The sequence below is a fragment of the Nannobrachium achirus genome (genome assembly GCF_963921795.1).
Source record: "Nannobrachium achirus genome assembly, chromosome: 17".
Lineage (NCBI taxonomy): Eukaryota > Metazoa > Chordata > Actinopteri > Myctophiformes > Myctophidae > Nannobrachium > Nannobrachium achirus.
This window is the reverse complement of record NC_137824.1, coordinates 53,767,427-53,783,157: the sequence shown is the minus strand read 5'-3', so window position 1 is coordinate 53,783,157 and position 15,731 is coordinate 53,767,427. Positions and strand designations below refer to the sequence as shown.

Sequence of the window (15,731 nt, the reverse complement as noted above, 5' to 3'; positions counted from 1 at the left end):
GTTCGGGAGTTGTCCCGCTTTTCCCAATGGCCAGCACGTCCTTGGTGATAATTTAACTCGGAATCTCTTTTACTTCTTTTAAAGTGTGGCGTAACAAGTTATATACCTTTCACCTATCATTACATGGGTGTAGTAGCAAGTGATATACCTTTCACCTATCATTACATGGGTATGTAGTAACAAGTGATATACCTTTCACCTATCATTACATGGGTATGTAGTAACAAGCCAAATGTGAGAGAACAAGCAGAAACGATCCCTTATTCTAAATCTCCTTTTGCACAAAGTAGTGCATTGCAAGATAGAGGGCGCCAGATCCCGTTTAGTCACACCCTACCACTACTTCATGTTCATCCACAGAGCATTGATTCTAGTTGTTTTCTCCATTAGATTTCTTTTCACTTTTTTCAACTTTTATTACTTGGGATGGTAAAAAGATGAGGCAGACAAATCAAATGTATTTTGACAAGTAATACAAGTTGAAAAAAGTGAAAAGAAAGCACTTTAATCTAATGGAGAAAACAACTAGAATCAATGCTCTGTGGATGAACAGGAAGTAGTGGTAGGGTGTGACTCAAAGGGATCTGGCGCCCCTCTACTCTTGCAATGCACTACTTTGTTGCAAAAAGCGAGAATCCACGTGGTCTAAAGTAACTTTTTACTCAAGTACTGTACTTGAGTAGTAATATTTTGAGCTATTTTTACGTTTAGATTTTTCAAGATAATTTTACTTCTACTACCGCTATATCTCAGAGGCATCAAGATCATTATTATTGTGATCATACGATCAGCAAGATCTACTATACTAAAAACGGTCACGGCTTGTCTGTAGTGTATCTCTGTCTGTCACGCCTGACTACTGTGGTTCTATAGGGTTTGTCTGTGGTTCTATGGGTTGTTGTGTCGTGCTCTTACATCATGCTCTGATGTCACTGTGATGTCAGGGGGAACCACTCTTAACAGAATCGGTTTGCCGCCTCTGACATTATGCTCTGGCTTGATGTCCCTTTTATGCCCATATATGGAGATCGCTGATGTCATCACGAGTCACACTTGCAAATGAATTACGTCCTTGTCCGTTTTATGACTATATATGGAGATCCCTGTCTGTCCCGATGTCATCAATATTAAGCACATATCTGAGAATGCCCACATTTGGTGATGCCCAAATATGGACTTGTTCTGACATCACATTGTTGACTATCATGCAGCGGTCTGCTGCAACTGGTCCGATATACATCACTAGCCAGATGGCCAAGAATTGGCAAAGGTTGCATGTTTCCCTGAGGCGTCTTACTAGTACTTTTACTCCACTACAACTATTTGGAAACTTTAGTTACTAATTACCAATTTTGATTATTATTACATAACGTCGTTGTCGGGTGGAAACCTTGTATGTCCAAAACCGTTCGTTTTGTATATCATCTATAAAATGTACTAAACTATAGTGAAAACAGCAGATCTACAAGCACACAACGCCTCGCCATGCGAGGCGTTGTGTGCTTGTAGATCGGCTGTTTTCACTAGTTTTGTGCGACAGTCTTGTATGATGAAGCGGGGCTTTGCTTTACCAAAAGACGTACACATTTGAAACTTGGAGATACGAGGTGCCCGACAGTGACGATAACATACATTACTAATCACTGATCCAATCTTCCTTCCAGGACTACAGGGTGAACATCTTCCTGAGACAGCAGTGGAATGACCCTCGGCTGGCCTACAGCGAGTACCCCGACGACTCGCTGGACCTGGACCCCTCCATGTTGGACTCCATCTGGAAGCCGACTTGTTCTTCGCCAACGAGAAGGGCGCCAACTTCCACGAGGTCACCACCGACAACAAGCTGCTGCGCATCTCCAAAAATGGCAACGTGCTCTACAGCATACGGTGAGGCCTTTTCTTTCTTTCTTCTTCTTCTTTTTTTCGTGCCCTGTAACGTACCGTTTCCCAAACCGTAGGTCGGAACACATTTGTGGGACACAGACAAATTCTTATGGTTCCTATATTTAAAAAAAATTTATGCTGGAATCTCTGCGGATGCTAACCTGACTGCGCCAGATGGTGGCAGCAGTGCGTATGCCTGCATAACGCTCTGCCTTTACCATCTGAGATTGCTCGGGGAGAGTTGATAACACTCGTAAAGTCCCGGCCGGACGAATCAGCGGCAGCTACGGGCGGGCTCTGAGCGGCTCTGAGCAATAGAGTCTGATTGCAGACCACGTGGAAACCCAGGAGGCGGATTCTGGTGTAACGTCATGCAGACAGGCCAATATGAGTGGTTGGAGTTGGCACTCCCAGACTGTGATAGAGAGACGGCCCCATCCAATCACCTGCTAAATAATTTGAAAAAATGGCCCGCCCCTTACATCGGGTCTGCCCGAGCAATCCCAGATGTAAGGCAGAGCGTTATGCAGGCATACACACTGCTGCCACCATCTGCGCAGTCAGGTTATGCGGATGCCATGTTGGTGGTATAATGTTCAACAGAGACAGGGGTGGCAGCGAGGTACCAATGATTGTGACCGTCAGGTCACAGGTTCTATCAAAACCTCCACCGGCTGTCAGTCAGTCAGTCAGTCTGTCATATCTCTGCCACCGTTGGTGCTATCCATGCCAAACTTTGCACACACAGTCCTTGGCTGCCAAACCACAACCACAACCCCTCATTTCTCACATGGCCCTCTTCTAGCGCCACCATGAGGCCGATTCTTGCAAAACACATTTCTGGACACTGCTCCTACATATTTTGCTCTAAAATCACGCAAAGCGGCACACAGTATCTCTAAAGTCATGTCATCAACATGGATCTGTCCCATTTAGCGCCACCATCAGGCCGATTTTTTCAAACACATTTCTGGACACTGCTCCTACAGATTTTGTCCTAAAATCATGCAAAGACACCCAGGAACCAATGGCACTTACAGGCCTATTTGTGTATACATGTGACCTGGCGGTCGCTTATCTCCCGATCAGGGAGTCTTACTGGTGGTATACAGTATGTATACCACCAGTACTTTTCCGCTGCTCTCCTGTTCCGTCGATGTCTTTCCTCTGCTAAACCAGGAAGCGATGCAGGGTCATTTAATATAATTTCGATAGTGCCCGCGATAAAATATGGTTATGGCTGGAGTGGGGAGGAGGTCCGACCGACCGCTTCAATCATTTCATCCCGCGCGGCTGTAGCTTTTGTTTCTCGGAGTTGGAGGCTTTCTATCCATTATAAGGGCCATACTTTTTCCCCCCTTCTCTGAGACATCCCATCCCGGGCTCTCAGAGTTATAGCTGCCCGCAGCAGACAAACGTTTTAGCCCCCCCCCGCGCTCCCCCCTCCCTCCCTCCCTCCCTCCCCTCCTTGCTTGCTTTATTGCCTCTGCTCAAGGGCGAATGAGAAAAACGCTGGCGCATTCCCACAACAGCCATAGTAATCTAGTGGGACCCGGCGTTAGTATTCCAGCAGTGCATTTGATCCGTTATCAACCTCGCTTTTCAACCCTTGTGTCCGGAACGAGTGGGGGATTGGGTTGTTCTTTTATGAATTGTGGTGACAAAAAAAAAGGCACAGGGAAAGATAGGGTCCACACGCATTCATGGACACGCACGCACACACACACACACACACACACACACACACACACACACACACACACAAACATTTGTTTTTCTTTAAATTGACATCGTCAAAATGAACAGCCCTCGGATCGGTTTGATCTGTGAGGGAGCACGGGAAGAAGCGAGAGGTGGCTCGGGATATTAAACTACCTATGTCGCATGTCAAGATTCTGATTGGGAAGAAATGAAATCTGGGCGTTGTAAATGTCGTCTGCTCTGCAATCGATGCTCGTCGCAACGCAGGGGCAGCGGGAACTTATGACTGATATACTCCCCGTCGCCTATCAGATGAAAGTAAACCGGGACAGTCGCGATTGGACAACAAATGAGCTCGATCTGGATCTCATATACAATGTACCCGTACTGTACTTCAATAACCATCGGTTACATCAAAAGAAATGGCCTCGTACTCGGTTTGAACTCTCACATGAAATGAAAGTAGCTGAAGATAGAGTTGGCTTCATCAAAGGAAAGGATACAGATACACAGTATATTAGTATATTGTCACTGTCGGGCAGAAACCTCGTATCTCCAAGTTTCACGTTTGTACGTTTTTTCACCAAGTAAAGCCCTGCTTCATCATACAAGGCTGTCGCACCAAAGTAGTGAAAACAGCCGATCTACAAGCACACAACGCCTCGCAGTGCGAGGCGTTGTGTGCTTGTAGATCTTCTATTTTCACTAGTTTAGTTCATTTTTAAAACGATAAATACAAAACGAATGGTCTTGGACATACTCCTCTTCGAGGTGCGACAACATTGCAGCAACAGCACTACGACAAGAGAAATGTGAAACATCTTATTTACTATCCAACACTACTGTATAAAAAACACATTTTCAATACTTTACTATACATGTATATCGTCGTTGTCGGTGGAAACCTCTTCAAGTTTCAAATGTGGACGTTCTTTTGCAAAGTAAAGCCCTGCTTCATCATACAAGGCCGTCGCAAAAAAATAGTGAAAACAGCAGATCCACAAGCACACAACGACTCACGGTGCGAGGTGTTGCGTGCTTGTAGATCGGCTGTTTTCATTGTTCAAAGCATCACGTTTCGTCTCCCGGAACAGCGAAACAGTGATGGAGGAAGAGCCAGTTAATGCAACTGTCACTACTAGACCAATAATTGCTTGTTTTTATTGGATGAAAAGAAATTATATATATATATATATATATATATATATATATATATATATATACATATATATATTTCCTGTAGAATATTCGACTATTCAAATACTTTGTGGTTGAATAATTTGAATACTAAAAAATCACTATTCGTGAATGCCCTATTGTTTGGGTATTTTTTTTTACCAGGTAAGGTTGTACAGATGCACATTTATGGGTCACTGCACCGGGTTACAAGAATGAGATCCTCAGCAACAAAGACGTAGTAGGACCGTCTGTCTGTGAAAGCAGGGCATCTGTTATTTCTACCGTACGTACATTACATATTCAGCAGCGGCCTGTCAGTGGCTGGAACAATGGGCAAACACAGCAACTTTATTTGGTGCACACGACCTACTACAGCGTGCTGCACATGTGTGCAGGGGCGTCACAAGGGGGGGGGGGGAAGTGGGACTGAGTTAGCAGGGCCCAAGGTGGAGGGGCCTTAATTATTTTAGACTTTAGCTATTGAAAAATAGCAGATATACAAGCTCACAGCGCGGCACCGAGTGCCGCGCTGCGAGCTTGTAGATCTGCTATTTTTTGAAAAGTCGTGAAACTGTGCGCAAATCTTTGAATATATGTATTTTTTAAGCGAACATTTGTAACTCAGATTTTGCTTCCGGGGGGTCCCTGGGAACTAAATATTTTGAGATGGGGGTCCGTGGCAAAATACATGTCATTTTGGAAGTCTTTCACATGAAAAAGTTTGAGCACCACTAACATAGAAACGTATTGTTTTCAAAAAACCTTAGGAGGATTTGAAATATTCACATTTTCACGATCTTTCATAAATAGCAGGTCTACAAGCTATCTGCTGTTTTTCAATAGTTAAAGTACCCAGGGCCCATAATTTGGAGCGACACCCCTGCATCCGGCCTACTACAGTGTGATGCACATGTATGGCTGTTGTAGCTACGGGTGTCCCCATTAGTTGGACACTAGAAACACAGAAGCACCTGCCCCGAAGGTTGGCTGTGAGCGCTACATCTATACATCACAAGACTTCCAGAGCTGTGAGCTCTACAAACTGATACATCACAAGACAGAAAGCCCAGAACAACAGTAGAAATCAGAGTGGGGGAAAGTGGGGGGAAATAGCAGAACTGGATATTAAATCCTAGGACAAATTGTTGTTATTAAATCTAAACCTTAGTCACGATCTACTGTTATGACCTTTGAAAAGCAAAAATAGTTAGTGTTGTTTGGGCGTGTGAGTGGAACGTGGAGGGGTGCATTCAACATTAAAAGGTCACTTTCTGTTCTGTTCTGTTGTGTTTTTGTTCAATTAAACATCAGTCTCATATACACAAGAGTGCAGAGATTGCTTTACACAGAGCAAACATCAAAGCAATGCAGACAGCACAAACCGTAAAATGATCCCATACTGTACACGAACAGTATTGCAACGACACAATGATATTTGCTTGTGTGTAGGCCTACTGTATATGCTGTAGTGAGTCTAATATCTCTGCTGTCGGGCCGAAACCTCCTAACTCCAAAATGTTCATTTTCGGGAAAATGAGCTCAAGTGGAGTTAGGAGGTTTTGACCGAAGGGCTTTTTACTACTTTTCACTGTTTCAATATTATTTTAACCAACACACAGACGTAAAGGGTGTTCAATAGCACATATTTATGAAAAAAAGAGACGGCCAATCGGGTGGAGCTAGCTGGTTTGGCAGAAAGTGTGGAGTTAGGAGGTTTTGTCCCAAGCACTTTTTACTACTTTCCATTGGTTCAATATTATTGTAACCAACACTGTAAAGGGTGTTCAATCGCCCTGATTTTTGACAAAATATTAAAAACCTCAAAAATGGAGTTAAGAGGTTTTGGCCAGACAGTGACGATATGCTGTAGTGAGTCTAATATGATAAATGTTTCCAGTGGCAGTTCTGTGTTAAATTCTCTAACCCTGTAAGTCTCACGTACAGGGAGCCACTGAGAATCGTGCGCTGCTTTTATGACATTTCACTCTGGCCCATGCACCAAACATTAACCAAGCAAAAATAAACACATCTTTGAAGCCCCATCGGCCCCCAGGGGTCCTTGGGGGGGTTCCTGGGGAGGGGGGAGCTAAATGATTGATAGTTAGGAACCAAATGAACCCTTAAGGGCTCTGTAACACAGAGAGTGTGCACACATTTTGTACACTCTCTTGGTTAAATGAGCACGCAAGAGTGCCCTTGGAACCAATTCATATCGTCGTTGTCGGGTGGAAACCTTGTATGTCCAAAAACCATTGGTTGTGCATTTATCATTTTAAAAATTATTTAAACTAGTGAAAACAGCCGATCTACAAGCACACAACGCCTCGCACCGCGAGGCGTTGTGTGCTTGTAGATCTGCTGTTTTCACTACTTTTGCGCAACGGCCTTGTATGATGAAGCAGGGCTTCAAACTTCATTCATTTCAAACTTGGAGATACGAGGTTTCCGCCCGACAGTGACGATATGTACTTGCTGCTCCTGCTCATGCATTAAGTACACACGAGGCCATGCCTATTTCCAATGTTAACTCGATAAAAAAGATTCTCCGTGCGTGTTTTGGCTACGGGTGTTAGCCTCGTTAGTCATGCATTATCCAAGAGGAAAACCCTGAGGTCTGCAATGAACCTATCAAACATCCTCCTCTTCACACCCACCCCTGACAGCACTGCTAGTTTTACTGCAGTAGTGTTGCCATGCATTGTGTGAGCGCAGAAGCTAATGTTGATGTGCTGGTATTAAATATAGATTTCACATTTCTTTAGGCCCCAAATGAGTCCGAAAGATGAAATATTATAGTTGTAAACACTTGTAGCCTATTGCCATGTATTATGTCCTTTAATATAACTTCTGCTGGCTAGCACAATTCCTCAACTTTTTGTATGAATGCTTATCAGAGAGTAGATTATTACTAGTAAGATGCCTCAGGGCGACAAGCGATCACGCCACAGGGTTATATGTCCATATATGGGCATAAAAGGGAAATCCCTTTTATGCCCATATATGGCATGGTTCCCCTGGCATCACAGGGATCATATCTCCATATATGGGCATAAAAGGGATTTGTTCCCCCTGGCATCACAGGGAACTCTCTAACAGGGCATCATTAATATTGATGACATCAGGGAACTCCATATATAGGGGCATAAAAGGGATTCTGTTAGTGTGACATCACAGTGAAGCCTGCAGAGCATGATGTCAGAGCGGCAAACCCATTCTGGTAGAGTGGTTCCCCTGACATCACGGTGACATCAGAGCATGATGTCAGAGCGACAAACACCATAGACAGTAAGAATGTGTACACGTCTACACGGACGCAGACAAGCTCTGACGTTTCTCATAGTAAACTGCAACCTGTCAGGTTTATAGTAACCCCAGTGACATTCTACTGTCTACTCTAACCTTCCAAATGAAGTTCCATCTTAAGTCCATAGTGGCACAAGACCAAATGACATCACATCTGGCACATTGGTAAATAGCTTATAGCCTTTAAACAGACAGAGCAGCTGGACAAGAAAAGCACACAACTTCATCAGCGTTACAAATAAAGTTGAAGCAAGGGGATTGTGTGAAAATTAGCGATGGAGCTCGTTATTTTTTATTGATAATGAGCACCTTATCGATCCTGCTAATTGAGCCTGGCTTTTATGGAGCCCACTATTGAGCGTTTTTTAATATTTTGTGGAAAGATATGAGACGATAAATTCAGAACATAACTGGTATCTTTTTTTATTGGCCAGTTGTTGCGACTGTGACTTTGTGGCTGACCACCATCTATTAAGATGACAATTGACAAAAGCAACAAATATTATCATTAAATATCATTAAAACAATCATTCATTAGTTTAAATGGCTTTATATTATGGATAGTACTGTCATAGACATATAAAGGTAGACGCCTCCTCCGGCTCTGGATGTTGGTAAAAGAGGACTGGCAAGCTGGAACTGTGGAAGGCACTCTGCTCCCTGCAGTGGGAAAGAGGGAGTCCCGCATCTGATTGGCCTACCGAGCATCCGTCCTTTAGAACAGGGCTTTTCAAAGTGGGTGACGGGGCACCCTGGGGTGCCGTGATACCAGTCCAGGGGTGCTGCGAGATAATTTGATAATATTTTGAATTCATCAATATCACTACGTCAATATCACTTCACTATGCTTAGTAAAACAGACCTGATTTGCACTGTACTTGAGTTCTTTTTCCATCTACGACAAATCTCTTCACCAAAAATAGCAGATCTACAAGCTCACAACGCGTCACCTTGTGACACGTTGTGAGCTTGTAGATCGCAGCTTGTAGATCGCAGTCAAGTCACCATCAATCCACTTTAACTAGCAAGCTACCTTTAATTAACTACAGTACTCCACATGCTGCCATAGATCAACACAAATTAGTTTATGGTTTAGATTGCCTTTGTATCACATCTCCCAGATCTCTCTCTCTGTGACCCCTGCAAGCCCATCTTCAAAGATTACAGCATTTATTTCCATTCAAGGGTCACAGCTGCTAATGTATTGACTCGGTTTATTATCATTGATTAGCTGTCAGGTTGGTGACCCAGGAATCACTCAAATCTCTTTGAGTTTTAACATTCCCATTCAGGTCATCTCTAGGTGTGTTTACTAGATAACGTTTCTAAATCCCACGATAATCCCCTGATTACTAAGTAACGCTGTTTGTGTGTGTGTGTGTGTGTGTGTGTGTGTGTGTGTGTGTGTGTGTGTGTGTGTGTGTGTGTGTGTGTGTGTGTGTGTGTGTGTGTGTGTGTGTGTGTGTGTGTGTGTGTGTGCGCGTGCGTGTCTGTCTGTCTGACAGAATAACACTGATCCTGGCCTGTCCGATGGACCTAAAGAACTTCCCCATGGATGTACAGACCTGCATCATGCAACTAGAGAGCTGTAAGTATGCCGCGCACGCGCACACACACACACACACACACACACACACACACACACACACACACACACACACACACACACACACACACACAAGCACTCATGCATGCACGCACGCCCACACAGATAACACACAGAAAGGCATTGCTGCGTTCTGTTTACAAAGAGATACCATTCTTTAACAAACACACACAGGCAAGCGTGCGCACACACGCGCACGCACACACACACACACACACACACACACACACACACACACACACACACACACACACACACACACACACACACACACACACACACACACACACACACACACACACACACACACACACACACACACGTGCACACACACACACGTGCACACACACACGCACGCACACACACGCACGCACACACACACACGCACACACGCACACGCGCACACACGCGTACACACTTTGTGCAGTATTTATTGTGCTGGAGTCTGGCTAGCAGCTACATTAGATGGATGTGACCCTGGGCAGCCAGGCTGCCTGATGAAAAGCCCGCTGATTTACAATGCCTCTACCTTCCCCTTCCTCTGTGCTGTGGAGAGAGACTGCAGTACATGCACACTGTAAAATCCATACACCGTATGCACAAGACGACAAGAGTGACCTTTTACGGCTCCACGTGGATCCATTTGTTTTTTACGCCGTGCATGCGTGTATGGATTTCACCCGGTGTTTTAGAATTGAAGTTTTAGAGTTAAATTAACAACGAGGTGTTTACTATGTGCAAATGTATCGTCGTTGTCGGGCGGAAACCTTGTATGTCCAAAACCGTTGGTTTTGCATTTGTCGTTTTAAAAATGATTTAAAGTAGTGAAAACAGCCGATCTACAAGCACACAACGCCTCGCGGCGCGAGGCGTTGTGTGCTTGTAGATCGGCTGTTTTCACTGCTTTTGTGCGACGGCCATATGATGAAGCAGGGATTTACTTTGCGAAAAAATTTACAAATTTGAAACTTGGAGATACAAGGTTTCTGCCCGACAGTGACGATGTACACACTCACATGCGTGTACACACACACACACACACACACACACACACACACACACACACACACACACACACACACACACACACACACACACACACACACACACACACACACACACACACACACACACACACACACACACACACACACACAGTTACACAGAGCGTATGAGTCAGTAGAGAACCACCACAGGCTGCCTTCGGGTGCTCAGGATCGTATACAATAGAAGTCTAAACATACGTGACAAGAATCTCAAGAACGCTTCAAGAAGGATCTGCGGAACCGCAGTTCCATTTCCGTGCAACATAGCCGGGATGCTGGAAAAACGATGCTTAAATCACTAACGACACTCATCACTGTGCTCGTTTCTTTCGCAATATCAATTCAGATCATCAAAAGCAGGCACGCAGGCATTGAATACGTTGTAGGTTCATAATGTCATATTTTCTGCAGAGCATACAGTAAGCACTGAGCCAGTGTTTAAACCAGTAAAAGTAATGATGTGTACGGGTCATGTGTATGTGCTCTGCATGCGGTAAATGACAAACAGTACACACTAGTGCTGTATGCAAGACTAAAATGAGACTGAAAGAGAGACTGTATGTGCACTGCACTCGAGTGCATCTTTTTTTGTTTGCATAACTGCTACATTTGTGTGATCATTTTACCCTCTGTACGATGTACGATAAATAATGCCAAAAATGCCCACATGTAATAATTTGGCCATATCACAAAAAAAGGCGCGTGAATACAGTCCACTGCAGTTTTTTTAAGGTCCGGTGTAAATGATATACCGTATTTACACCTTTGATCTATATATATATATATATATATATATATATATATATATATATATATATATATATATATATATATATTAATATATATATATTCTTTTTTTTATTATTATTCTTTTTTTGTGTACGACTTTCAAATACGATAATTGTAAGCCTCCAGTACGGTAATTTAACATGTCCCATCCGGCAACACTGCTTCCTATGCTGAAGCCCAACTTGTCAGAATTTGTGAAAAACTCCCGACCAACAAGCTCAACCGTTGTGAGCTTGTGTAGATCTGCTGATTACCCTAGTTTGGGTCCCAGGCAAAATATGTCCAAATTTCTCTTGAGAGCTTAAAACGTTTGGCACCCACTGGCCTGTAACCCGTGTGTCCGACGTGTCCCCCCTCCAGTCGGATACACCATGAACGACCTCATATTCGAGTGGGACGAGAAGGGAGCTGTGCAGGTGGCAGACGGCCTGACGCTACCTCAGTTCCTCCTGAAGGAGGAGAAAGACCTGCGCTACTGCACCAAGCATTACAACACAGGTGAGTGACATACGCTACTGCACCAAGCATTACAACACAGGTGAGTGACATACGCTACTGCACCAAGCATTACAACACAGGTGAGTGACATACGCTACTGCACCAAGCATTACAACACAGGTGAGTGACATACGCTACTGCACCAAGCATTACAACACAGGTGAGTGACATACGCTACTGCACCAAGCATTACAACACAGGTGAGTGACGCACAGAAGGCCCATTCCCATGCACCGCACCGCACCGTTACGTATGGTGGTCTCCTGTTGACTTTGTCCTCAAAGGTACCTAGGGGTCTGGTTTTGCCAGAGGTTCTGTTTTTTACTCCACGCCTTTGTTCTTTCAAAGGGTGGAGTTTAGGCTAAAAAATGCCTAGAGCAGGGGTCTTCAATGTGTTCAGGCCAAGGACCCCTTAGTTGATAGAGAGATGAAGCAGGGACCCCCACAACCTTTTCATAGATTCCATATAGTTTCATCGTTTGACAGGACAATCATCAGGGCATTTTAGATTCCTGTCAATTTGTGTTTGCAGATATTTAACCACTTGAACCATCAATACGTGATAAACTTGACTATTTTTGGCTAAAGTTCTCAGAATATGGATGCTAGGGTTCAAGTGGTTAATATAATAAAGGGGGGAAAAAACAAGTTTCTATCACACAAAGATTTGGAGGACCCCCTGTAGTAACTCTGAGGACCCCCTAGGGGTCCCAGACCCCCTGTTGAGGACCCCTGGTATAGACCTTTTTCCAGAGTGCTGCCGCGTAGCCGCGGCGTCGCCGTGCGAAGCGACGCCGCTTGACACCGCAGTTATGGTTGCCGCTCAGAGAAACCGGTCTACATTCTACTCTACTTCATTTGATTCTTTTCTATTCTTCCCCCCTTTTTGGTTTGTTGACCTAGCTATCGACCTATGCTCTGATTGCTCTCCCCGTTTCTCCACTCCTTCGCAAAACAACCTTTTCTGCAGCCCCTTGTCTTCTTCACCTCTTTCTTTCCCTGCACCCTCCTTCCATCTTCACCTGGCCTGTCTGCTTCTCTCGCTCCGTAACCTACGCTACGTTAAGGGATTTGCAACACAAGTGCTTTTGAAGCCAGGAGTTGAAAGAAGACAGGGACTGAGAGAGAAAGCATGGGCATCAATTGGGTATGGCAGGGGTATGCAGCTGCCATACCCTGGGTCCAGGGGGAATTTAAAAGTTACTTTTAAATATAAATCCATGAATGTCTCTTTGTCTATCTGCGCTGGTTATTATGTTTTTAAATTACAGTAAAATAACTACAAATGCAAAATTTTACAAAATATTCTCCACACTTTTATTCTCCCCATCTTGACAAAATGGTATATTCCCAGGTTCCGCAGGTCAGCTGCACAGGTGCAATGCATTAATGTTAATTGTGGCACGTTTACTAACATGCCAAGTTTAGCTGCTCTTGAACAACCGTTCCAGGCTGCCATATCCAGCCCAAGAAACCGTAGAAACAGGGTCAAAAATAAAATGTACTTCTTAAAATAAATGTACCATGCCTGTTGCTAAGGTATGGCAATATGACTGATGTCTTGACACCAGTCATGTTGCCATACCTTAGCTTTTTCTGAACTGACGCCACTGCCTGCACCCTCCTTGCATCATCTCCATCTCCATCTGCCCCGTCTGCTCTTCTCGCCCCGTAACCTACGCCACGTTAAGGGATTTGCAACACGAGTGCTTTTGAAGCCAGGAGTTGAAAGAAAAAAGGGACTGAGAGAGACAGACAGGCGGTAGGTGTGTGAGATGTGAACTATAGAGTGAGGCCGAGCGACACAGACGTAGGGAAGAAGAGGAGAAGAGAGAGAGAAACAGGTGGGCTGTGTGGTCCAGAGGATAATTAAATGGACAGGAAAGCAGCAGGGAAAAAAAGAGAAGAGAAGAAAAGAAAAGGAATGAGCGTTAGCAGACTGCTACCACTCTTCTTCTCTTCTCTTCTCCTCTACTCTACTCTCTCTGTACTAGCGGTGCGTACATGGGAGAAAGACGGAGGTTGGGGGCGTTAGCCATGCTCCGTTTCTCCCCCCCAGATCCTGGGAGTGTGGCTGGAAACCATCTGTCCGGTCCACCTCGCCAGTCGCGCATCCAGGGGCGTCACAAGGGGGTGGGGGAAAGTGGGACTGAACTACTAGGGCCCAAGGTGGAGGGGCCTTAATTATTTTATACTTTAGCTATTGAAAAATAGCAGATATACAAGCTCACAGCGCGGCACCGAGTGCCGCGCTGCAAGCTTGTATATCTGCTATTTTTGAAGTCGTGAAATTTGTGCAAATCAAAAAATGAATACCGTATTTTCCGGACTATAAGGCGCACTTAAAAGCCTTTAATTTTCTCAAAAAACTACAGTGCGCCTTATAGTCCAGTGCGCCTTATATATGGATCATTCATTGACATTGACATTCCCTTTAGCACAGCTCCATCTGTTTGATGCATAACGCAACGGTAGCGTCTATTATGTGCGCCTTATAGTCAGGTGCGCCTTATATATGAAAACAGTTTGAAAATAGACCATTCATTGACAGTGCGCCTTATAGTCAGGTGCGCCTTATAGTCCAGAAAATACTGTATATGTATTTTTTTAAGCGAACTTTTGTAACTCAAATTTTGCTTCTGGGGGGTCCCTGGAACTAAATATTTTGAGATGGGAAACAGGTTTTTCAAAAAACCTTAGAAGGATTTGAAATATTCAAAGACGAATTTTCACATTTTTCAAAAATAGCAGATCTACAAGCTCGCAGCGCGGCACTCGGTGCCGCGCTGTGAGCTTGTATATCTGCTATTTTTCAATGGTTAAAGCACAAAATAATGCACGATGATGCGTTCCCAGTCTAAGGGGCCTGCAGTGAATCCTTGTACACCCAGGGCCCAGAATGTGATGCGATGCCCCCCATGCATGCATCCTCTCATGCCAGCGATTACGGAGTCAACTCGCTCACTGGTGGCTCAGAGTCAGACTACAGAAGCGCGGGGTTGTGATGGAATGAAACGGACGCAAATGAATTAATGAATGAAGAGGAACGGGAAGGGGTATCGATGTTCAGCGGGCTGTTTAGGGGAGAGTAAGCTGTTCTGGGTTTGCTGGAATATGTGGAGTAATGTAATGTATGTATCATCTATCATGGACCCAGGTTATTTGGGGCAAGTCTAAGGATTTCAACGTTTACTGATTTATTGTTTTATGTTTGTTTTTTTTTGGCAAAACATATTCACTAGGACTAAAACTTCAATTGAAGCCAATTTTTCAAAACTATTTCTCCCCACCCCTAAAAAATAAGAAAAAGAAATGGTGCGTGCCAAAAAGAGCAGATCTTTGTCAGTCAGTCTGTCACTCACGTAACGTCACACTTTTCCCCTACTCATATCTCCGCCACCGTTGCCCCTATCCATGCCAAACTTTGAACAAAGACTCCTTTGGCTGCCAAACCACTACCTCCACCCTCCACCATTTCTCACATGGCCCTCTTTTAGCGCCACCATGACGCCAATTCTTGCAACACATTTTTGGACCAACACATTTTTGGACACTGCTCCTACAGATTTTGCCCTAAAATCACGCAAAGCGGTACACAGTATGTCTAGAGTCCTGTCATCAACATGGATCTGTTCCATTTAGCGCCACCATCAGGCAGATTTTTTTCAAACACATTTTTTGACACTGCTGACCTGACGGTTGCTTATCTCCCGATTAGGGAGTCT

The 15,731-nt window shown here is 44.3% G+C and overlaps 1 protein-coding gene across 1 annotated transcript in view; it reads left to right on the top strand.

The window, feature by feature from the left end:
* The window catches only part of glra1 (glycine receptor, alpha 1), a gene marked incomplete at both ends in the record, with an annotated part of 165,967 nt that overhangs the window by 75,123 nt on the left and 75,113 nt on the right, over positions 1 to 15,731 (top strand). Inside the window, 4 exon segments of the mRNA XM_080745536.1 lie at positions 1,665 to 1,782; positions 1,785 to 1,887; positions 9,573 to 9,655; positions 11,869 to 12,006. Coding sequence (XP_080601662.1) covers positions 1,665 to 1,782; positions 1,785 to 1,887; positions 9,573 to 9,655; positions 11,869 to 12,006 — 442 coding nt within the window.